The sequence below is a fragment of the Phyllobates terribilis genome, unplaced genomic scaffold (assembly GCF_046119375.1).
Source record: "Phyllobates terribilis strain yellow unplaced genomic scaffold, ASM4611937v1 Scaffold_2__4_contigs__length_985480577, whole genome shotgun sequence".
NCBI classification, from domain to species: domain Eukaryota; kingdom Metazoa; phylum Chordata; class Amphibia; order Anura; family Dendrobatidae; genus Phyllobates; species Phyllobates terribilis.
This window is the reverse complement of record NW_027362762.1, coordinates 475,302,449-475,326,756: the sequence shown is the minus strand read 5'-3', so window position 1 is coordinate 475,326,756 and position 24,308 is coordinate 475,302,449. Positions and strand designations below refer to the sequence as shown.

At 38.0% G+C, this 24,308-nt stretch overlaps 1 protein-coding gene across 3 annotated transcripts in view; it reads left to right on the top strand.

Annotated features, from left to right (window-relative positions):
• The window catches only part of LUZP1 (leucine zipper protein 1), a 95,712-nt gene extending 78,513 nt beyond the window's left edge, over window positions 1-17,199 (top strand). For 2 of the 3 annotated variants that reach the window (XM_073665755.1, XM_073665757.1), the window contains exons 3-5: window positions 4,049-7,122; window positions 7,474-7,644; window positions 16,911-17,199. In XM_073665755.1, coding sequence (XP_073521856.1) covers window positions 4,189-7,122; window positions 7,474-7,617 — 3,078 coding nt within the window. In that variant the 5' untranslated portion in view covers window positions 4,049-4,188 and the 3' untranslated portion in view covers window positions 7,618-7,644; window positions 16,911-17,199. The remainder of the gene's footprint in view (window positions 1-4,048; window positions 7,123-7,473; window positions 7,645-16,910) is intronic. The other variant, XM_073665756.1, reaches the window with a different exon arrangement.
• The last annotated feature ends 7,109 nt before the right edge of the window (window positions 17,200-24,308 follow it).

Sequence of the window (24,308 nt, the reverse complement as noted above, 5' to 3'; positions counted from 1 at the left end):
TCTGTAGTTTTTTTTTTTTTCTCCTTTTTTCAATGTTTTTATTTTTGGCACTTTCATGTACTTTATTGGTATTCTGTTTTTGAGACAATCCAGAAAAAAATATTTCTCAAAGCAAGGCCTAGCAGAAAAACTAATCGGATATTATTGTGTTAATGCCTTTCCAAAATTGTAAGCTTGAGTTAGTTTTCATTTTTTATTAATTTTTTTTGTATCCTCAGCACCAGCTTAAACAGATGGGTTTACTGTGTCATATAATTGCTGATTCAGGTCATGCAGTCATCTGCTGTGTTTGGTTGAGAACTAAGAACTTTGATTACATGATAAAATGTTCATTTGCAGGCATGTGTATGTATAATCTATACTTAACACTAGGACTACTGGACTCGTGACCCCGCCTAGAACTACTGAAAGGAGTCATTTTGACTCCTTGCTTGTTTTCGTTTATTTTTAGAGTTTCATTTGTGGTTATTTATTAATAATTATATTTTTTGTAATGTATTATTATTGTGAGATCCAACAGTAATGCTTTTGATTGTTTTTTTTCTGCTTTTCTTATTTTTCTACAGAAAATAACAATAATTATAATAGACGTTTTTCAAACATTTTTTTTTATTCAAGTGCACACATATAAACAACAACTGAAGAACAAAAAGCAGAGAAAATGTAGGTGGAGGAGCATAAAAATGAAAATATGGCGCAGAATTCACCTTCTAAACATTTGGTGTTTTGCATTTTAGGCATTGCCTTTGATTTATGGCAGTACATTGCCCACACAAAGACTTACCACAAGTCTTACAATTTCCGACAGATCTATTTTTCTTGCACTTTTCTTTGATCTGGCAAAATTTTGTTTAAACCATCACTTCTGAGCATGTAGAAACTTGGGACGTGGAACCCTTTTCCCTATCTGTGACATAAGGACCACTCAACTCTCTCACAAGCGTTTGCAAAAATGCCTTGCGTGACATTTTTTGGTGGGTAATCTCCTTGAATATTATCCATGCATTTATACCCGCAAAGTCTAAGGCATTTTCAAATGCATGAACAGGCCATCTCCTTGTGCATGTTCGTGTGGTATATTTTCGTGCCATCTGATCCACTACATCTACTCCATATTTTGTTTCATTGTAAAACTTTACCGTTTCTGGAGTTTTTTTAGCGGAATCAGACGCAACAACAACATCTGGATGGACGGAACTCAAAATGACAACATTTTTGTTGGGCTTTCCTTGATATACTGTAAGTGTAAAATTGTCTTCATTTCTAAACACTTTAGTGTTGTACAATTCCTCTTTCATGGATTTTATTTCTTTAGGCACTTCTCGCCTTATCTTGTTCAGTGTTCCCACGATGGTTGTTCCTTTGCTTTTTAGCTGTTTAGCTAATTTTACTGAAGTAAAATAATTATCGGTTGTAACATTGCGACCTTTTTTCAAAAACGGGTCCAATAACTTCATTACCACATGGTCAGCTAAACGGTCCTCAGCACGGCGTGTGTCATCTTTGCCTAGATAAGTGAAGCCATTTGCCAGATATTTGCTCCTCTTATCAACAGCTAGCCAATATTTGTGGCCATATTTATTTGGTTTGGAAGGCATGTACTGCGTGAATGGACACCTAGTTTTGCTTGGGAAAAGTTGCTCATCCACCATTATGTATGGGCCAGGTTTGTAACACGCAATAAAATTTTCAATAAACCTGTCCCACACAGTAGAAAATAGAGCAAACTTGTCCGTTTGCAGTCTCTCCGATCGAGTAGATTTCTCATCAAATCTGAGAAACCTCATAATTTCAACAAAGCGGTCCCTAGACATTGTCGCTTTGCAAAACGGTATTCCCCAGTCATTACACCAAATACTGCTAATCGAGTGACGGTTCGTGCCAGATATTCCACGAGCATAGAATATCGCAATGAATGCATCTAGTTCCTCATCAGATAGAGTAAACTGTAAATTATTGTTCCTGCATGCTTCTGCAAGCGTACAGTTCTTTATATGGGTCAATATATATGAATCAAAAAATAAACGCCATGCGCTCAAAGGACTATCGATAATGATATTTCTTCTGGCGTATCCTGTAGGGCCAGGTGCTTCTCGAAGAATATTTTGGCTGTCACGCCTACCAGGCAAGTGTTCTCCAATTTCAACAGGTTTCCATTGAATACCATCCGCTGAAACTAGTATTCCTTCAGATTCGCCTTCTCTGGTGTTTGTTGTTGCATTACCTTCGCCGCTATCGTTATCTGTTGTTCTTTCATTTCTGGGACGTTTTGCTGATTTTTTCTGTCCACGACCAGGAGGATGGTCACGAGGCAACATAACTGCATGAGCCCGATCCCCAGTTGATGTGCTTGGAATATCTGTAAAAAAGTTGATGAATATTTAGAATTTTTGTTTTGTAAGGGTCCGTGCACACTGGCTGGATTAGCGGCGGAATATCCGACCGGATATTCTCACCACAATCCGGCCCGTACCTGCCCGCTCAGGTACAGAGCGGAGTTTCATACCTGAAGCTCCGCTCCGAACCCCGGGCTGGAGCCGCTGTCTGGGACGGAGCCGTGCTCGCGCGTAAGCAAGCGCTGCTCTGTCCCTGACAGCGGCTCCAGCCCGGGGTTCGGAGCGGAGCTTCAGGCATGAGCAGGCAGGTACGGCCTGTATTGCGGCAAGAATATCCAGATGGCTATTCAGCCAGAATTCTGCTAGTGTGCACAGGCTCTAACTCAGTGTGTGGAAGAACAAATAAATACACATAACTACTTACCTTCTGGATTTGTTCCTTCTGAGTCTTCAGATTCACTTGATATGTTCTGAGGAATGAAATCTTCATCACTGTCAGAATCAAATACATGTTCCTGCAATTCGGATTCCGATTCATCCTCCGGTATGGATTGCAAAGTAGCCAGAATATCCTGAGGCTTTATCAAACGTCTTCTCTCCATATTCCTCACAAATTCCATAATTCTATATAGTTCCCTGCTGAAAAATAGAAATGAAATGAAAACTAAAAGAAATAATAACTGTTCTGCCACCTTCAAAAGCAGGTGGGCTGAATCAGTTGACAGACAGCTAAACTATTTCATAACAATTCATACCTGTATGAGTCTTCAGAGCTCGTATGTCTGCGTCTGTTCTTTGTCTCTTCAGCTGAACTGAAAGTAAAGTTACTATCCAGAATACTGTCTCCTGCTAGGACCTTAGAAAAACACCACCCTTCATTAGCATAAGATAAGAGCCTAGAGTAAACAAGCTATTTTGTTCAGCATTACACAGTAATACAAGCAAGTAAAACACAAGGAAAATGTGAAAAGTTGACATGTAAATTGAACTACATCTATATGAACATCAGGGTAAATAAGACAGAGTGAAAAAATTATGCACAAAACTTTATAGCAACATTTAGTGACAAAAGGACCTCAAAATATAGTAGGGAGTCAAAATGACTCTCTTCAGTAGTTCTTGGTAAATTTTGAAAAAAACGCGCAAATTTTTCACCAAAATTATTTATTCTCACAAAATCTTTTTTCACATCATATTTGAGGAAAAGTCACCGAGTTTCAAGCCGGAATTCTGAAAAATGTAGTCACAGAAGAGAAATAAAAAAACGAAAGGAGTCAAAATGACTCCATCAGTAGTTCTAGTGTTAATACAATCACACCTTATATGCATTTCCATTTTTATCCTTTTCATTAGATTTCTTGCAATGCAAAGCATATTGGTTTGGGCATGTTGAGTGAATATTTGTTTGTTTTGTATAACATCCTTGTTGATTAGGCATGTGTAAGTTCCCAAGTAGGAAAACTCTTTTCATATAACCTATTGGCACATGGAAATGTTGTAGAGGAACTTGGTACCCCCTTTCTCTCTGCTGCTGAGAGTATCTCCCACTATGACAAACTCCCACACTATAATTTTACTTGACATACTTTTACTTTACTTAGTTTAAAACATGGAATATGTTTAGATGGTTATCTGGTTACCACATTTTAACAAGCTATTATGATATATACACATGATTTTAAATCTAAGTAACCTAAACTTTTGTATTGTAGGTTAAGATGGTCTCTGGATGTCTTATAAAGTGTGCTCCTCAAGAAGAAAAAGGATAATTCTGAAACTAGTAAAGTCTTAACTAAACAATTGAACTTTTAAGGACTAAAGTCACAATTTATTTTTTGTGGAGAATAAAAAAATGGAGCATTCAAGTCGTCATTTACGTTTTAAACTACAAAGTCTTGGTCGACGTTTAGATGATTTGGAAGAAGCAACAAGAAATCTACAAAAAGCTGAAGATGAAGTCCTTGACCTTCAGGATAAAATTATACAGGCAGAGGGGAGTAATTCTAGCTTGTTAGTAGAAGCAGAAGCTTTGAGAAAAAGAGTGCTCAAGATTGAGGGAAAAGATGAAGAAGTGAAGAAAGCAGAGGATTTGTGTAGACTAATAAAAGAGAAACTGGAAAATGCGGAAAATGTTGCCCAAGAACTTAGACTGGAAATTGAGCAGCTCCAAAAAAGAATGGGTGAGCTTGAGAAGCTAGAAGAGGCTTTCAACAAGAGCAAAAGTGACTGCACTCAGCTAAGTCTTAGTTTGAATGAAGAAAAAAACATGTCTAAAAAGTTATCGTCTGAACTGGAAATACTTAAAGCCAGAGTTAAAGAACTGGAATCATCTGAAAGTAAACTGGATAAAACTGAACAGTTTTTAACAAGTGAGCTGGAGAAAATTAAGTCTTTGACCCTTAGTTTTGCTAATGAAAAGAAAATTTTGCTAGAAAAAGAAAAGCATAGTGAAAAAATAATTTTAGAACTTAAAGAAGAATTGGAAATGAAGGGAAAAATCACAGGGGAGCGAAGTAGAAATGAATCCAATGCTTTGGAGAGGTCCACTGATCAGCATGTAGAGCATAACAAATTCAACATTGAAGATGGCCTAACATCTAATTCATTGCAAAGAGTTGGATTTGATTACATTAAGCAGTCAGAAATTCAGACAAGCAGCAACAATGAAAATGAGAAAAACAACTACCAAGAAGATAACAAAATAAAAGAACTTAACCAAGAAATTGAAAAACTTAAGAATAGGCTAAAACACTATGAGGGGCTTGAGCAAGAATTAAAACAGTTAAAAGAGAAACACCGTGAATTACAAGAAAGCTATATAAGTGAACAGAATAAAAACAAACTGGTTACTGAAGAATTACAAACGTTACAAAGACAAACCAGTCAGTATAAAGAAATTGAAAATGGGATTCTTGAAACTGAAGACCTCTCACGAAGTAGATATAAAAGTGATAGAGCAAAAAGTAAAGTTGCATCTACTGAGTCTATTTCAAAATATAGTGCACAAGATTTATCACCTCAGCCACTTAAAACTGAAAGATATAGAAATTCAGAATTTAAGAGACAACTTTCAAACTCTAGTTCAAGCAGTAGAAAAACTTCAAGGTCCAATCTTATTGATATAACTGGAAATCTAAAGAAAGAGGAGAAGGTTGTGCTCTCCTATTTTTCAAGTAGTAAAGATTTTGGCATTGTGCATAACGATGCTAAGAAACTTAAAGACCAGCCATCTGTTTTAAGTCGATATCCACCCGCTGTTAAAGAACAAGCTCCACAAAAGTCCTGGAAAGGGTCTACATCAAAACAGACAGACAGATCTATGAAGTTTTTTGGTGAAGATTATTCCATTAAACTTTCGCCAAATAAGGAGATTTCTTTGGAAAATGAAGATATTGAAAAGGGGACCTCTGGTGACATTTCAAAGACTATAGTTGACACTGAAAAAACTATTCCAAAAGAGAACAGCTTGTTAACCTCAGCACTGCACTCAGAATTGAATAACCTTAGTCCAAAAGTTAGTGATGCTCCAACAAGCACAGATATTGTATTTGAATCAAAATTCCAGATGAACTCGGGAGATGTAGAGAAAAAGTCCTCCTCTCAGGATAGACTGTCGCGATATGGAGGCATTTTTGTCCGGGAAGATAGTGTCACTAATGTTGAACAAAACCCTAAATCAACAGCTTCAAGTCATGAAGAAACCAGTCCACAAATAAGTCAGACCTCAAGTACACACAGATCTTCCTATGGTAGGGATAAAACAAGAACTAGGGCCTCAAAACCACAAATTCCTGAAAAGCCTATTATTTTAGAAATGTCAGACCACAGAGATCCTGAGAAAAGGACTAGGCTTTCAGGACTGCATACAAAGAGACAGTCAAGTTCTAGAGAGAAAGTCTTAAACCTGGATAGTGCTAGGCATTCCTCTTTTGAAAATCACAGCTATTCCAGTCCAAAGGAGACAGGACGTTCTAGGAAAATATCTTCTGAAAGCTCCGATAATACAGAGATAAATTCTCACACTCCACCAAGATCATGCAGTCCACGAGAATCATTACAATCAACTGTAGTTATTAAGCCTATTATAATTGAAAGAGATGTGAAAGAAATTATGAGTGACTACACAGCAAGGTCAAGCTCCGATGTAAGCAGAACATCTAACAAAGTGAGTAGTATAAAAATTTATCCATCTGAATCCATTTCTTCTCGCACAAACACAGATGAGATCACTAGAGAAAGACATACTTCCACAAGTAATATTAGATTGTCTGCAAATGATCAGCCGCTAAAAAACAACATCAATATTCCACTTGAAATCTCTTTAATCAAAGATGACATGATCTTAAAGGTGGCAGATAAGGATATGGCTTGGAATCGTCGGGAAGTGAGCAAGAATCTGGATCCAAGTACGGTCTCATGGAAAAGTCATAATATAAGAGGAACAAATAATTTTGAAAGTAAATATGTAACAAGTAAAAGCTCCTGGAGAAAAGGAGGTTTTGGTTCCACAGAGGAACTGGACAGACTTGGTAATGAAAAAGATGACCTGGATCCCAAGACTAGACGAAAATCATGTTTTGATGACGACAATCCTTCAAGGTCACATACTAGTGAGTTCTACTCAAGAAATAGAGTTTCGACTGTAAACAGTTCGAGCGCTGTACCGGAATATATCTCTAAAAGAAGCCAAAGCAGTTTAAGTGCAACAGAAATTCTAACAAGGCGAAACACTTCAAGCAGATCGGTAACATCAGGACAAGCCTCTTGGACTCGTTCTAGTTTTGATGTAGGTATTCAATTTTTGTTTTATGTTTTAGAAGGATTTGTCTTATGTTTTTGCTACTGCATTTGCATACTGCTTTAGCTGCACTGTTCTGACTTTTTGAGATGAACAAGATGTTTTTAGTGCTTTGCAATCTCCAGTTTGTAGAATGTGTACAGTGTATGCTTGAACCTATGGAATGCAGCGATTTCCTCATATTCCGTGATTTCTTTTAACGTATAAAATATTATTCACCATCACCTTACGTCTGGTAGGGCTTATGTACCCAGTCTGTGTTTCATAAATATTTTAACCAATTTTCTTCTTATACCCTTTCCTTTCATTCTATCAATGAATCTTTTTATTTCAAACCAGGTTGATGATAATTTAAATTCTAGAAGAAAATATTCAAGTGACAATTTGTACAGGACAGACTCCACAGGATGGAAGCAAAATCCAATAAGCCAGAGGCATCAAAAAAGCATGGTGGAGGAACGGATCCGGCAGTTGGAGCAATAAGGTGTCAACATTTAAGTAAATTATAAGGTATAGACCTTGTGTGCTATTTCTACACAGTAAATGTTAGTCTATCCTTTAAGTTTTTGTTTTTCCTACACTGTTAAAGGGAAACTTTGATCAGAAAATGACCCATTGTTTAACCTCTTCCTGCAGCAGCCAATTTTCATTTTTGCATTTTCGTTTTTTCCTCCCCTTTTATCATTAGCCATATGGTTTTTTTCAGCTTTCTGTCAACATAAACGTATGATGGCTTCTCATTTAAAAGTTTAACCTGTTCCACAAAAAACATCATACAATGTCCTGGAAAACGGGAACAAAATTTCAAGTGCTGTGAGATTGCAAAAAAAAAAAAAACCCTTCCAACATTTGTTTATTGGGTTTTGTTTTTCTGGCTCTTATTGTGCGGTAAAAATGACATGGAATGAAGACTCTCCATGTCAGTATGATTAAAGGGAACCTGTCACCAGTTTTGTCATGTGTCATCTAAAACAATCATCTTTATCAGCGCCTGTGCTGCATTACATAAATAGTTATATAACTCCCTGACTCCCCCTGTATACTACCCAAAAACATTTTAAAGTTGTCCTGCGCTGCATGTTAATTATGCTGGTCCGGTGCGATAGGCATCCTTTCTGGGCTCTTTATCCCTCCTCCAGGCTGCTGCTCTTTGTTCTCCTGCTTTGATCGACGTGGATAACACCTCCTGGGTCATCCACATAGCCGGGTGAAATCTCACAACTGCGCACTATGCTTTGCCCTACTGCAGGCAGAGCCGAAAACAAGTGCCGATGAAGGCTTGTGCAACTCCTTCTCTTTTCATGTTTGGGGTTGTTGTCCTGCAGAATAAATTTGGAGAAAATCTACCAACTCCATCATGGTATTGCGTAATGCTTAAGTATTTGTATTTTTCAGTATTGAGGAAACCATTAATCTTAACCAGATTCTCAACTCCATTTGATGAAGTGCAGCCCAAAACTTGCAAGGAACCTCAGTGTTACCTGCAGACATTCATTATTGTACTGGTCTTCAGCCCTTTGGCGAACAAACTGTCTTATGTTACAGCCATATCACATTTAGACTCCGTAGTCCAGTGCACCTGCTTCCATTTTTCTGCACCACTTAAACTATGTATAGTCCATAGTTGAGTCACTTGGCCTTGTTTTTATGTTCAAGGTATAGTTTTTGGCTGCAATTCTTCCATAAAGATCACTTCTGGCCAGATTTCTCTGAACAGTATATGGGTATAGCTGGCTCCCACTGGCTGCTACCTGTTCTGAGCTTATGGCACTGCTGGACATCTTCTGATTTCAAAAGGTAGTAAGCATGATTAGTCTTTCATCTATTTTACTATGTTTCCTTGACTAACCATCTACAGCACTCAACATTTGTCCATTTCTTGGTGACCTCATTGCTGATGAAATATAGGCAGATAATTATCCATCATGCAATACCATCAGGGAGGCATCTGATTAAATCCAAATTAATTCTGCTGCAGGATAACAATCCCAAACATGCATCCAATGTCATTAACCCTTTTGCGCCAGAACCTATTTTTGCCTTCGTGACAGGCCAATTTTTTCAATTCTGACCGTAATAGCTCTGGAACGCTTCAACAGATCCCACTTATTCTGACATTGTTTTTTCCTGACCTCTTGTATTTCATGATAGTGGTAACATTTCTAAGATATGACTTGCGTTTATTTGTGAAAAAATCGGAAATTTGGTGAAAATTTTGATAATTTCGTAATTTTCAAACTTTGAATTTTCATGCCCTTAAATCAGAGAGTTATGTCACACAAAATAGTTAATAAATAACATTTCCCACATGTCTACTTTACATCAGCACAATTTTGGAACCAACATTTTTTTTTTTTTGTTAGGAAGTTATAAGGGTTAAAAATTGACCAGCGATTTCTCATTTTTCCAACAAAATTTACAAAACCATTTGTTTAGGGACCACATCTTATTTGAAATGACTTTGAGGGGACTTTATGACAGAAGATACCCAAAAGTGACACCATTCTAAAAACTTCACCCCTCAAGGTGCTCAAAACCACATTCAAGAAGTTTGTTAACCCTTTAGGTGCTTCACAGGAATTTTTGGAATGTGGAAGAAAACAATGAACATTTAACTTTTTTTCACAAAAATGTTACTTTGGACCCAAATTTTTTTATTTTCACAAGGGTAACAGGAAAAAATGGAATACACAATTTGTAGTGCAATTTCTCATTAGCGCACTGATACCCCATATGTGAGGGAAAACCACTGTTTGGGCGCACGGCAGGGTTTGGAAGGGAAGGAGCGCCATTTGACTTTTTGAATGTAAAATTTGTTTGAATAATTAGCGGACGCCATGTCGCATTTGGGGAGAACCTGATGTGCCTAAGCAGTGGAAACCCCCCACAAGTGACACCATTTTGGAAAATAGACTCCTTAGGGAACTCATCTAGATGTGTGGTGAGCACCTTGAACCCCCAGGTACTTCACAGAAGTTTATAATATTGAGCCGTAAAAATAAAATTTTTACGTTTTTCCCACAAAAAATGTTTTTCATCCCCTAATTTTGCATTATCATAAGGATAACAGGAGAAATTGCACCATGAAATTTGTTGTGCAATTTATCCTGAGTATGCAGATACCCCATATTTGGTGGAAAACTACTGCTTTGGCACACTGCAGGGTTTGGAAGAGAAAGGAGCGCTATGTTGGCTGGGATAGGTTGGAGACACCATGTCATAGTTGAGGAGTCGCTGACATGTCGAAACGGTAGAAACCCCCACAAGTGACACCATTTTGTAAACTATACCTCTCAAGGAATTCATGTAGGGAAGTAGTGAGTATTTTTTTTATTTTTTAATTTATACCATTGGGCAGTGAAGAAAAACTAATTATATTTTTACCACAAAAATTGTTTTAGCCTCAGATTTTACATTTTCACACAGGGCAATGGGTAAAAATGGTGCCGAAATCACACAATTTCTTCTAAACGTGGCAATACCCCATATGTGGCTGTACAGTACCACTTAGCCATATGGCGAGACCCGGGAGGGACGGAGCACTATTTGACTCTTGGAGAACAAATTATTGTAGAATAGTTTGCGGACTCCATATACACAGCCCCTAAGTGCTAGAAGAGCAGAATCCCCCCCGACAAGTGACCCCATTTTGGAAATTATACCCCTTTGGGAATTTACCTACAGGTGTAGTGACTATTTTGACTCCATGGGTCTTTTCCAGAAACAAGCAGCAGTGGATGTTGCGGAGTGAAAATTTCAAACTGCCGTTGAAGTGACCAGTACGCTGTAGTGACCAGTACGTTGTGCCCAGCTCATGCTTCTGGAGACATGCATCTGGAGACATGCACATTGTGGGGCTCAGACGGGAAGGAGGAATTTGGATTTGGGAGCACAAAATTTTCTGAATTTCTTTTGGGGGGGCAAGGGCCATTTCGCTTTTCCAGAGCCTTTGTGCTACCAGTAACTTGGAAGTCCCTTATATTTTTAACAGATGACGGACCTGAGTGGGGACTAGCTTTTTTGGAGGACTAAGTTGAAGCTTTTATTGGGAACATTTTACATAATGTTTATCCAGCGCTTTAGGCTGAGCACTTACATCGGGGTTTCCATCTAAATCTTCAAGTGATGTAATTCATATGAAACCCCCGCGGGATCCATTCACTATAATGGGTCATCAGTTACTCTGGACTCCTTCTGGCCTCTGTTTAGCGGTGTCCCTTTTTTTTCAGAAGTGCACAAAACTGTGGCCAACTGCACTTTTATGCACGCCTAAAAAAACTGACACCGTGGGATCACAGGCCAGAAGTCCACAGTGCCTCTATCTGCCTCATGACAGGGAATCTTCCGCCGTGGGTTCTGTCTGAATCACGTATTTCTGAGATTTACCCGGAAACCCCGGTGTAAGCGCTCAGCGCAGAGCACAGGATAAATGTGAGCAGAGCCTTACTGCCATCTTTGAGAGACATAATAAACAAATCAGCAGCAGGTGAAGAATTGGTTTTATTTATTTTTTACGCCGTTCCTCGTGTGATATAAGTGATTAGACGACTTTATTCTTCGGGTCGGTGCGATTACAGCGATACCAGTTTCATGTGGGGTTTTTATGATTGACAGCTGTCACACACTAAAAGACCCTTTTTTTTTTCAAAATCTAGTTTTCGCATCACTATATTTTGAGAGCAATAATTTTTGCATATTTCGGCCTACAGAGTCATGTGACAGCTTGTTTTTTGCGGGATGAGTTGATCTTTTAATTGGTACCATTTTTGGGTACGTGACATTTTTTGATCTCTTTCTATTCCGTTTTTTTGGGAGGTAAAATGAACAAAAAACAGCAGTTCAGGATTTGTTTTTAGAGGATTTTTTTATGCTGTTCTGCTTGTGGTAAAAGTGATAAGGCAGCTTTATTTTATGTTTACAGCGATACTACACTTTTATATAGTTTTTTTTATGTTTTGGCGCTTCTACACTATAAAACTATTGCATAGGAAAAAAAAATTTTTGCACCGCTTTATTCTGAGAGCTATAACTTTTTTTTATTTTTCGGCTGATGGAGCTGTATGGCGGCTTTTTTTTTTTGGGCAGGACAAAATTACATTTTCCGCAGTACCATTTTTATTTCCATTTGGCTTTTTGATGCCATTTTATTCCACTTTTTGTTTGGCGATATGATGAAAAAGCATAGTTTTTTGCTCCTTTTTTTTATTTTTTTTTACGGTGTTCACAGAAGGGGTTAATTATTGTGACAGTTTTATAGATCGGATTGTTCTGGATGCGGCAATACCAAATATGTGTACTTTTTTTTGTTTTTGCATAAATATATGGATTTATTGGTTTAAATTTTTTTGGGAAAACATTTTTAGACTTTTTTTTTTTCATTTTTACTTAGTCGCTGTATGGGACTTCAATTTTTATTTCTCTAATCACTGTTCTCATGCAATAGACATGGTATTGTAAAGTGCTGCGGAATATGTTGGTGCTATATGAATACAAATTATTATTATTGCATTGCATGAGTGCTCAGCTGACAGTTTTACACTGTCAGTATCTCCTACTAGACTTCAGCTGCTGGCTGAGCCTAGCAGGACACCGTGCATGGCAGACCCGGAGGTCATCATGTGACCTCCAGCTGCAATGACAACGCCAGGTCCTATCAGGCATTACGGGAGCCGTCGGAAAGAAGAGTGGACGACCCACTCTCCTCTCATTATCTCCTAAATTCCGTGATCGCTATGGATCGAGGCATCTAGAAGATAGCAAAGGGTTAACATCATTGGGAACTGATCTAATCATGTCCCGATGATGTCCTCTGTCAGAGCTACTGCTCTTCACCGCACCCGCAGTGCTTGCAGGACCCTGGGGGTCCTGAGCACTGAAGGACCACCGACCGTTTATGAACGTCAGCGCTGCAAAGAGCCCAAGCAGCGCCAACGTTTATATACAGTGAGCGGTCGGGAAGCAGTTAAGGACTATTCTCATCATAAAGAAGAACAAGAATCCCTGGCAGTGATAATATGGCCCCTCCAAAGCCTCAATCTCAACATAATCGAGCCTATGGGGGATTACATGAAGAGGCAGAAGGATTTGCAAATTTCCTACATCCATAGAATATCTGCAGTTAGTTCTCTAAAATGTTTGGGATGACCTCACTGCCAAATACTTACAAATACTGAGTGGAAGTGTATCTTGAAGATTTAACATATCAATTCCGTTTTGAAGACAAATGCTGGTGACACAAAATATTGATTTTGATTTAGATTTCTCTTTTTTACTCATTCACTTTGTATTTTGTTAATTGATAAAAGTAAATGAGCACTTCTATTTTTGAAAATTATTCTTCACCTTACAGCATCTTTCCACCCTTGCCTAAAACCTTTGCAAAGTACTGAATTTAAAAGCAAAAAATACATGTAGCACAAAAAAACTGATTTAAACCGGTCGTTTTCTGATGATTGCTTCCCTTTAAGTAGGGTTAACAGTTACTCCAACCTACTTGTAAACTGTAAGGTCATTATTTATATATCTCGGGGAACTGGCTGATCAGCATTTTTGCCATTTTATGTTGTAAATAGAATGGAATGCTTTTCTTTTGTCTCTCATTTAATTGTTTTCAATGATCATTCCTTTTACAAGAATAAATTTGATGGTATTGAAAAATGGTAATGACAAAGAAAAAGGTTTTATTTAAAACATTAACATAGGTAAAATGTACTAAATTCGCCTCAAATGTTGCAAAAAAATCGGATTCTCCTGAATCTGATTATATTTGCAGTTCATTTCATAGAATTTCAGGCCTCCATTTTGCTGAATTGTGGAGAACCAGGTAAAAGGTTAACCATCACTTTTATTATATTTTTTTGTCTCGTCTCCTCGCAACTCCTCTGTCCTTCTGCAGCCTCTTCTGTCTGCTTTCCACTGTTGCAAAACATCCTTTTTCTGCATTGGGGCTTCCGGCACTGAGAAGACCTCTGATGTCACAGCACGCATCGTAATGTCACTTTTTGTGCAGTGACCTCAGAGACCTCCCAGTCCTCTGTGCCAGAAACCCCACCACAGTGTGAAAAAATATGAAGGAAGTTGTCAAGCGATAGGGCATGCAGAAAGGAGAATGCGGGGTAGTGTACAGTTGAACATCTTGAATATTTATATTAATATTTGTATGTGTGTATTATAACTTTTTAACTTATTTAAAAAAAACAAAAAAACACTACATTATGCACTACAGTCTTGAAAGAGCTCACACTAGAAAAAGGAACATTAACTTCGATGCGCTTTGAATTTCCTTGCCAAATTTGAAGCTTTAAAGATTCCCTCATACGAATAAACTAGATTGTATATCACATGAATAATAATCCATTCTTTGGAGAGGTTAGCTAGTGACTTCTTAACAAATGAAATCAAATCTGTAGGTGAAAATGTGCCATGACTGCAGTGCGAAAGCACATGGACATAAAAATTCACCGCTCCTTGAGTATGCATACAAGGGTACTTTAAATTACATTTCTTCAAAATATGCAGCTCAAATCGCTAACTATTGTAGTCATTTAACAAGCTGTATGAGCCCACCTGTCATGACAGTGACTACACAGACTGGTAGCAAATTGCATTGACGATGGTCTTCCCAAATTGGAAAAAAATTATTATTATCTCAGGCCAACCTCCATTCCTACTGTTAGTTTTTTTTTTTAATTGTTTTACAGAATTTTTGGGGGGATTGTTCTTATGGTTGTAGACAGTTAATAGACCTCCAATCTCATTAGAAAGAAAAACCTTTCAAACGTAACACAATCTTTAGCTTTATGCAGATTGCTACATTTTTTTTCTTTATTTGCCTGCTTTGCACCTGCTAATTTCTGGGATGCATACTCCCTCCTTCAACAACTGTGTGACCTGACAGATAGAGGCTTCCTTGGAACGGTCCCTCCCAGGCCACTATTTGACTTATTGTCTGCGTTGCAAAGTTTGGGTCCATGATGAGATGAGGCTCTGTAGTCACCTGGCTATGAAATGTCATTTGATATTATTTGCCGCAAAATGGCATGTGGTACTTGCTATATGCAGCATCGAAAGTTACCAGAAGTAATCAGTGGCCATACATTTTCTTTGTTAAACGATGATTACATAAAGCAGGGTCCCTGTCCCCACTTGGTGTCACTTAAAGCTGAGAGGTAAGGATCATAGTAACATGCTGTGATCTTTTTGCTGTCTTGCTGGACATGCTCCTCGCCAACTTCAAACAGAAGCACCCTGAATATTGCACCTAATCTATTGAAATATCATTTGATGGCTAAGATTCTGGGCTTTATTTTCATACTAAGATCTGGGCTCTAAGTTTTATATCCGAGGCGAAGCTAGCAGGGCTGTGGTGTTGGTAAGCCAAACCTCTCACTCCTCAATTTCCATGACACTCACTCCAACTCCGACTACACGACTCCCTCATACATGGCTCATGTTTAAGTGATAAATTTACTGTAGCACAGATTCATCTCAGCTAAAAGTCTAGACCCTTAGATCAGGAATAGGACAGACATTTATAGGACATTTCATAACTTTTCCAAACTCTTATGAAAAAATATTCCCCACAAACTGCATTGAACTACTGTACCCAATTTATTATATATTTTAGGAGTCATTTTATACCGACTCCGACTCCACCAAAATGGACACAGACTCCGACTCCTCAGCCCTGGAAGTTAGGGGTTCAGCTCAAGTGGGGTGAAACTTCTAAGTGGGCCCTGTTTACAACTACGGTGCTGCACCCTAATTGTGGATGTAGGGGAACCTCATCAGTCAGATCACCAGTCTGAAAATACATCTCTATACCAAGACCAGAACTGATAACACCACCATACAGTGACATATAGTGGTAGATACAGTCCTGCAGACCATACAAGTGATTACAGCACAGTTATAGATGATGACTTACAGCTGACGTTCTTTCTGATGGCGTTTTTCACTTTTTCTGTCTCTTCCATCTGGCCCAGACAGACATGACAACTTCTCTAGCCACGACTCCTCTGCAGAGATTACAACAAAGACACATTTGACTTCTCACATTTCAGCCCCGTCCCTATCAATTCTCAACTCTCTTCCTGCCATATGTCACCCTATTACTGCACTTGCTGTGTGGTGCAATAATATCACTCCTCTTAATGCCCTGATATAGGGTGACATAGTTTAGGGAACCGTAGCGCCGGATGGGGCCCTCTGAGCGTGGGGCCAAGGACGACCGTCCCCCCCACCCGGTGCCCCCTTGGTAGCTACGCGACTGCCTTATATTCTAGCCCTGGCAAGCCTTTAAATTGAAAATACATTGACAATGAAAGGTGTAATAACTTGCATTGCTGCAACTTGCTAATTTTATACACCTAATCTAAAATTCAGCTGAAATGGCTAATTCTGAAAATCTGACCTCTACGGATGACTATTATTTGGAAATTTTACATGTACAGTGGCAAAGGATTGTTCACGAGGGCCAGTGACGGGCTGCAGCACCAGGAACAGCAGATGTTGCTGCTGGTGAATATTTTACTACAGGCAGGGAAGAGACATTAGTAACACCTCTCGTGGGGGGATAATTAAAAAAAGAAAAATGCTGGAGTGGTGCTTTAAGCTGGAAACTGGGCTGGTGACCACACAGATATATGCTGGAGCATTAGTAGTTTTCATAGGCCCATTCTTTTTAAAGTCTAACTTTATATATATATATATATATATATATATATATATATATATATACTTTAATACTTTTTTTTTTTTTTTTTTCTTTATTTTAGGTCTGAGTTCTAGAAGAAAATGGACTTTGTCATAAAATCTGAAGATGACACTGTGTATACCCGTTGGGTTTCCAAATGATGTGCGCTTCCTAGTACTAAAGAAAAGGACCTCGGCCATCTTGTTTGATTGTGCCCTTTCCCCTCTTATTTTTTTTAAAAGCTTTATCAATTCATTCGGAAAGGGAATAAATGCATGATCTCTCAGGGTAAAAAGAAGGGCACATTTACTGCAACTGTATATAATACGAAGTACTGAAATAGCTTTTTTTGCAGGATATATATATATATATATATATATATATATATATATATATATATATATATATATATATATATATATATATATATATATATATATATATATATATATATATATATATATATATATATATATATATATATATATAAATAGAGCGAGAGAGATTTTTATATATTGCAATCCTGGCTTGCATGGCTACTGCTTCTAATTGTGTAGGTACTGAGTACAATGTTATAAAATCCACTTTAACTTATAAAATATGTGCAGGGCAAGTAGGAAATTGTGCAAGCATATTGTCTGTACAGTCTGGTTGTGTAAGTGAGCGCTAAGCATGTAACTTTGTATAATTAACAGGTAAATGTAATGTTTCTTGCACATTGTGTATGTATATAGGAGCAAGGGAACAGATTCTCATGAGCATGTGAAAACCCTTCTGTCTCCCACATCTAGAATTTTCACAATCATCCATAGATGTGGTCTTATTGTCTTTAAAGTGTTTTTAAAAAGAACTTTTTTTCGTTTTTAAACCTGGTTTATTTTAATTAAAACCGAAGTTGTATACAAGACTACTAAATAAAATGTATTGTCTTATGTACTAATATTTAAGATGATCGCAGTGGGAAAAACCAAAGGAATTGCATGATTTGCATCATATGCACTTACAGATTATGGCTTTTATTAAATGATCTTTTTATTTTTAAACATATTGGTCACTTGCACATATTCCATGTAGGCAGGTTTGTGGGCTGGAAAAATGTAAAAGTCCCAGTGGTTTCATTAGTTCTTGGAGAGCTGGGTTGATATATTCTCATAAATGTTGATTGAGCCATTAAAGGAATATTTTTAATACATGTAGCCCATGGATGCGTAGTCTTGTACAGAGGCCAGTGAAGACTTTCTCCCTTAGGACATGTGCACACTATGTTTTTGTTAGACGCTGGTGTGTTCGTTGAGTTGTTGACGCAAAAGGTGCTTCAAGAAAACACCGGTGGGATTTTTCCTGAAGTGTCTTCTTTGGCATCCTGTGGGCAGCGCTTGTGGCAGCGGCATCGCCGCTTCCTTTTTTTTTTTTGTTGTAGTTTTGTGGGTTTTTTTCATATTTGCTATATGTAAACTAGTGAGTGGCCTGCAAGCGGAAGTTGTCTAAACTATGGTCAGGTCATTTCTTTTAACTGTTTCACAACTTTGAAGCTGTTAAAAGGCTCAAGAAGACTGAACATGTGCACAGCAAGTAGTTTTGACACTGCAGTTCATATGTTAATTTGCATCCTCCTCCTGAAAAAGCTGTCATGTGCACATACCCTTACACCAGCAGATAGGTTTTTACTTAGTCTTTTAATTAGAAAATATATGCAGTATTTATTTGTACAATATCATTTCTAATAACTGTATTAAAATAGATTGGCAAATCAAATTGGTATTTATTATTCCTAATTTTTTTGGGTTCCTACAGAACTTAAATTAAGTAATACATTACCTGCGGATGTTGGGAAACCTTAATATATTTCCCTGTTGTTTTGTCACTAGTTGAACAGTTTTTTTCATTATTCATAAGTTTTACTCCAAATAAAATTTTTACAAAAATCTGATTTAAAAAGCAGGAACATATAACACTGCCAAGGCTTCTTACCCTATCTCAGCACTGTACCAAATGGCTTAAACTGAATATTAATCTATAACAGACTGGTTTCTAGGGAAGCTTGGGCAATGTCTCCATAATCCAAGTCATAAGAGACCATGTGCTGACTGCAGAGGAGAGGAGTCCCGATCCGTACAGCGAATTGTATTCCTGACCAGATAGCCCAGACATGCAGTTTTCCTAATTGTATGAAGATAATAGGCCATACAGAATGGTGCTGTAGCGGTTTGTTTAGAAAGCTGTATTAGTGGTTAAAATCCCTGATACTGGTATTTTTTTTCCTTGTTTTGGCAGGTGATAAATTGCAGTCTGCAAAAAATGTTTAAACATTTAAGTCAAACCTAAGCTTATTGTTATATAGATATTGCAGGGAAAGCATTTAATATAGCTTTGACAAATGTGCATCATGTTTTGAAGACATTCAGAGTATCTTGTTGATAAATTGTTGATGTGGCCAATACTTGGAGGGTTACATAATACCCTGTTAAAGTCGCACACAATTTCACGGCTAAATGAAAGGGAATTTATCAGCAGGATAGCACACCCCAAAATATATGTACATCTAGTTTTTTCAGATATTTCAAAGACAAGTCCAGCAATACCTTTACATGTTCAGTCTGAGCCTATGTTACAGAAAAAAAGTGTTTGAATTTATATGCAAATGAGGAGGCTGAAGATCTGAAGCCTCTGTCACTCCAGCTCTATTCCCCACCCAGCTGTGCCTCCTCCTGCTTGACAGACAGCTCCTTTGCTTGAACTCACAGAGCATAGAGGCTGTCAGTCATGCAGGAGGAGCTGGGAAATAGAGCTGGAGTGACAGAGGCTTCAGATCTACAATATTTCTTCAGCCTCATTTGCATATCCATTCAAACACTGATTTCTCAGTAATGGAGGAACAGATTGGCCATGTAAAGGTATTGCTGGATTTGTCTTTGAAAGAACTACATATAATTAGTTTGGGGGTGAAATCTTGCAGACCGATTCCCTTTAAATAATCTCTGTGTGTCCTCTTGGGGAAAAACCTGCTGAGAAATTGGAAGCCACATTAGGAATTTCTATTCTTTACATATGTGGTAGATCTCCAAGGGTCCTAGGGTTTGTTCACACGCGGCGGATATGCAGTGTAATACAGTAGCAGCATTTTAGGTGAGATTTTATTATGTAAACTACCTAAAACCTGTGCTGCAAAATTTATTTTGCAACTTTTTCCCTTCACATTTCCTCTTTATGCAGTAATGGGGTGTAATCTGTGATAATTCTGTATCTCATTCAGATTTTGTCACCGATTTTTGTTAGCATCTGCCTCTGATTTTTTATTTTTTTTTTACCAGTAAAAGTATGTTCCATTTTGGATGTACCCTAAATGTAATTCAATCATATGCCTGACGCCATATTGTCTGACAAACCCAGTCCTGTACTACCTATTGGCCCTTGTAGATATAGTACCCGGCCCATAAAGGGCACAGCTGAAAAGTTCTATTGTTCAGCTGGTCTGTTTTTGAGTTGTTTAAGCTATAAATATTAAACTTTTTATCACATATCTGTGAAACATGGGTCGCTCTCAGATTGGAAGACCTGTCTCGACCGTCGGGTCTCCGGACCTGCACTGGCTCCCATATATATGAAGCAGTTCTGGCTGGCTGGACGGTCTGTGTCACAGATTTGTGAAAACAGCCTGAAAATTGAGTAAATTTCATAGATTTTTTTTTCTTTTTTCAGACCATGGAGGGGTAATGTAGCATGCATGAATTGTTGGTATTGCCTGTGTTTTCTGCATACTCAATGTTGCATATAATCTACTTAGGATAAAAATTGTGCATTCGGAATGATGTAACGTCTAAATGTATTGAAACGCCCCCCCCCCCCTTCCTCTTTATATTGTATAGAAGTGTAACTTATCTCTAGCTGTAACCAGAACTGTGGGTGGGGGGTAAGCAGATTCCCCCTGATATTTATGGGGTTCACAGCTTCAGCTGACTGTGTTACGTACTGTACCGCTGCTTTATACTGTCGGCAGGGTTTATTTTTGTCATTTTGGATATAGAAGAGCTAATGTCTACAATGTACATATAGAACAGTTGTATCCCCAATATATTTTTATAAGGACAGTAGAATCAAGCAGATTTTTTTTTTAAAGGAGGTTAAACCGAGCAGCAGTGTAAGCTGCTACAAACCTGTGAAAGAAAGCAATCTGAAAAATATTGTTAAATCTAACGTTTTACCTTAAAAAAAAATTGCTTCCTAGTGAGTGACTCTAATCAGGACCAGGAAAAGGACTGCACAACAAAAACTTCTATGCTGGAAACTGTCGCTGTCGCAGTCCATTTATTCTGCCACTATGTGGAGGTGCGTTTTTGTTTTGTTTTTTTGCCTGCTTACTTGTGATGTTACTGGTTAGCACACAGCAACACATGGGCAATGTAACCGTTCTTGCACATTATCTCTGATCCGTAAAAGTATTATGGACTGAACTGTATACAGCACATGTAATCTGTGATTTACCACTAACTGTTATGGAAAGAAACCTAGAAGTTGCTACCTTGGACTTTATGCACAATATTTCTCATTATGCTTCAGATGAATTATTTGCCAACTGGTTTGTTTCTAAGCATCTACTAGGAAATGTATCTACATAAATAGTAAAAAGAAAACCTCTCATTACTTCATGTGCACTTATGGCTTCACCCAAGTGTTTCCCGGAGCCATATGTATTCCATACAAAACAATAAAACTCTATTTTCATATGAGATCTCAATTAATGTCATTCCTCTACCTATTTGTTTTTCTTGATTTTGCCTGTACAGATGTCCATTATCGATCTTTGATAATAAAAAATAGTTTTTACAAATGTTTGCCTTTTCTTTATTAAGGGGTTTCGGCAATCCCGATGATGGCTTATCCTTAGGATTGGATATCAATGTCAGATCAGTCGGGACACCTTGGCATATCTAGTTTTGGAGGGGCCAAGCGGGGCAGTCTCTTCGTTGTCCAACCTGTTCCGTCTAACTGAATGCTTGACTACTCAGTTGCTTGCTGTAGTTTTGATAAAAATGCTTTTTTTAGCATAAGATTATCAGAGGACTAGTAACCCTGCTGCCATGTAGTCCTTCATATTCATGAGCTTTGTATAACCCCAGCTTTCTGCCTATGCACAGTGTACACATAAAGCTATCAATCAGTGGTGTGGGTGGGGTTATACACAGCTCAGCAGAGAACTGGTAGATCTGTAGCAGATAAAACTGAATGACAGCAAGAAGTCAAGTAAGTGATACATCATTGGAATCGGGGTCTCTGTTCCTACATTATGCTGCTCTTAGAGGGGGTAGCAAAAACCTGGTGATAGATTCCCTTTAACACCTTCACGACATGATGTAAGTTTACGTCGTATGTCGTGTCCCTGCCTTTGATGCGGGCTCGCACGCCATGCTTTCACAGTACCAAATCGTGCTGAACCACATAACCGGTAAGGCACGCTGCTTTCCGCATGGAGATGGAGCTGAATCTTGTTGTTTAGGAAATCTTGAATGCAATGTATTTTTTTTCTTCCTCCTTTTTTGAATTCCACGTCAGCTCCAAGTTGCAATTTTAAGTTTCAGATGTTACTCAGCTGTAAGGAATGTCATGTTCAGGCAAAATCAAGCCTTGTGTCTATAAGCGTGTCTGAACAGGTAACCGAGAAGTCCGGCTGCACTAGATTACTGAAAATGCCAGATCTTGTGTTTTCCACATCTGCTATGTGGAAACCTCAGCAGAGTTCAGGCAATTGGATCATGAAAAAAAAAAATGTTCAGCAGGATTTTAATTACTACCTAAAGAGGAGCCAGCAGAGATTTGGGGGTTGTGGGTTAAAGCAATATAGTTTTAAAGGAACATAGATCAATAGAAGTTCTTCACATCCCGCTTCATCAATTCTAATCTGATCTAATACATAGAAGGATACATTTGATTTGAGTGCTACATTTTTGAGCATGTTCACTAAAGCCTAAAATACAGCAAGATCGGTAAAATATTTGTGAGGCTTTAGAATTGTGAAAGGGTAATCCTCAAGGTAGAAATCAGTTGTTTATTGAAAAGTTCTGACACTTAGAGTAACCATCCATTTGTTTTTAATTAAACATAGCAATAGTACACGTAAAAATAAGCAGCTTTACAGTATATCTTATCAGAGAAATCTGCTTCTTTCCCCTCCCAAACTGTTCTTTCACTCTCAATTCATGGGTAAAATCTGTAAAATTTATATTCAGTAAAGACAGATTTTCCCATTATTGAGATAGGAGATGACGGTTGGTGCTTTTAAAATTCTATGGTGGGTAGAAAGAGAGTAGCCAGAGGCAGACAGACATTCTGCTGCAGGTTCTTCTGAAACAGTTACAGTTCTCCATAGAACTTTATGACCACCAACTGTCTCTACCTATCTCAGTAATGGGAACATTTGTACCCACTGAAGACAGATTTTTGCCTGTGACTTGAGAATACTGACAATGAAAGATCAGTCCGGGAGGAAACATAATCAGATTTCTCCAATAAGTTATATATTATAAAGTTTCTTATTTTCATGTGTATTGTTGATTTAGGAAATTAAAGAGTGTTATTGAGAAAAATTAAAACCCATACAGATCTCTCCAGAGAAGGGGACATATCGCATATGGGGAAGAGAAAAAACTAATTATAACTGAGGAAGGGAAAAACTAATTAAAACAGGGGAATTAAGAGAGAGATCTGACACACAGTCTCCATTGAAGTAGTGGCCCCCTGCAGTGAACAGGTAATGAGTTTTGAAAAAGACATTGAGGCTGAGATTCTTTTAATAGCTGACACTACCAATCGTTTATACAGGCCAATTGGGACACCTGTTACAGGTAGCACATGGCTTCAGGGGTGCGGTTTATAGAGCAAGAGGAACAGAGCTATTCAATTTTATATATTTAATCCAGAAAGATAGGCAGTGTTTACAAAATATATACGTGATGACACAACATGGGAACAAACCATTCAATATACACAATTACATGGAATAAAAAGAAATAACGAAAGGAAACTACAAAACCTGGTCATAGAAATGTCCCAGAGCTTAGCGGAGGGAAGCAATACAATTGGGAAAATGGAAAGAACCCACAGCGAACTATGTCTTCCAAGGACTGACAAATGCCCTAGACCCAATACTGCTTTTACTAGCTCAAAGTTACGGGACACATACCTCCCCTTGATGAGCTCATGTGGGGGTGGATTGTGAGATGTGCTGGGTCTGTTAGAATTTTATGAGATGCCCAACTTACAGGATATATTTGCCCCTGAAGGTTGCGGGCTTTAGATATTGATGTCATATTTCTTATGATTTTACCATTACATAGAGATCAAACATGGCCAAGTTCGCATCATCTATCGGACGCGTTAAGTTGGAAGGGTTCTAGTGGCCCCACAGTGATGTGAATGAATGCATCACTTCCGTCCCTCCGATACGACGAAATATCAGATCGATAGAAAAAAACAATATTGACAT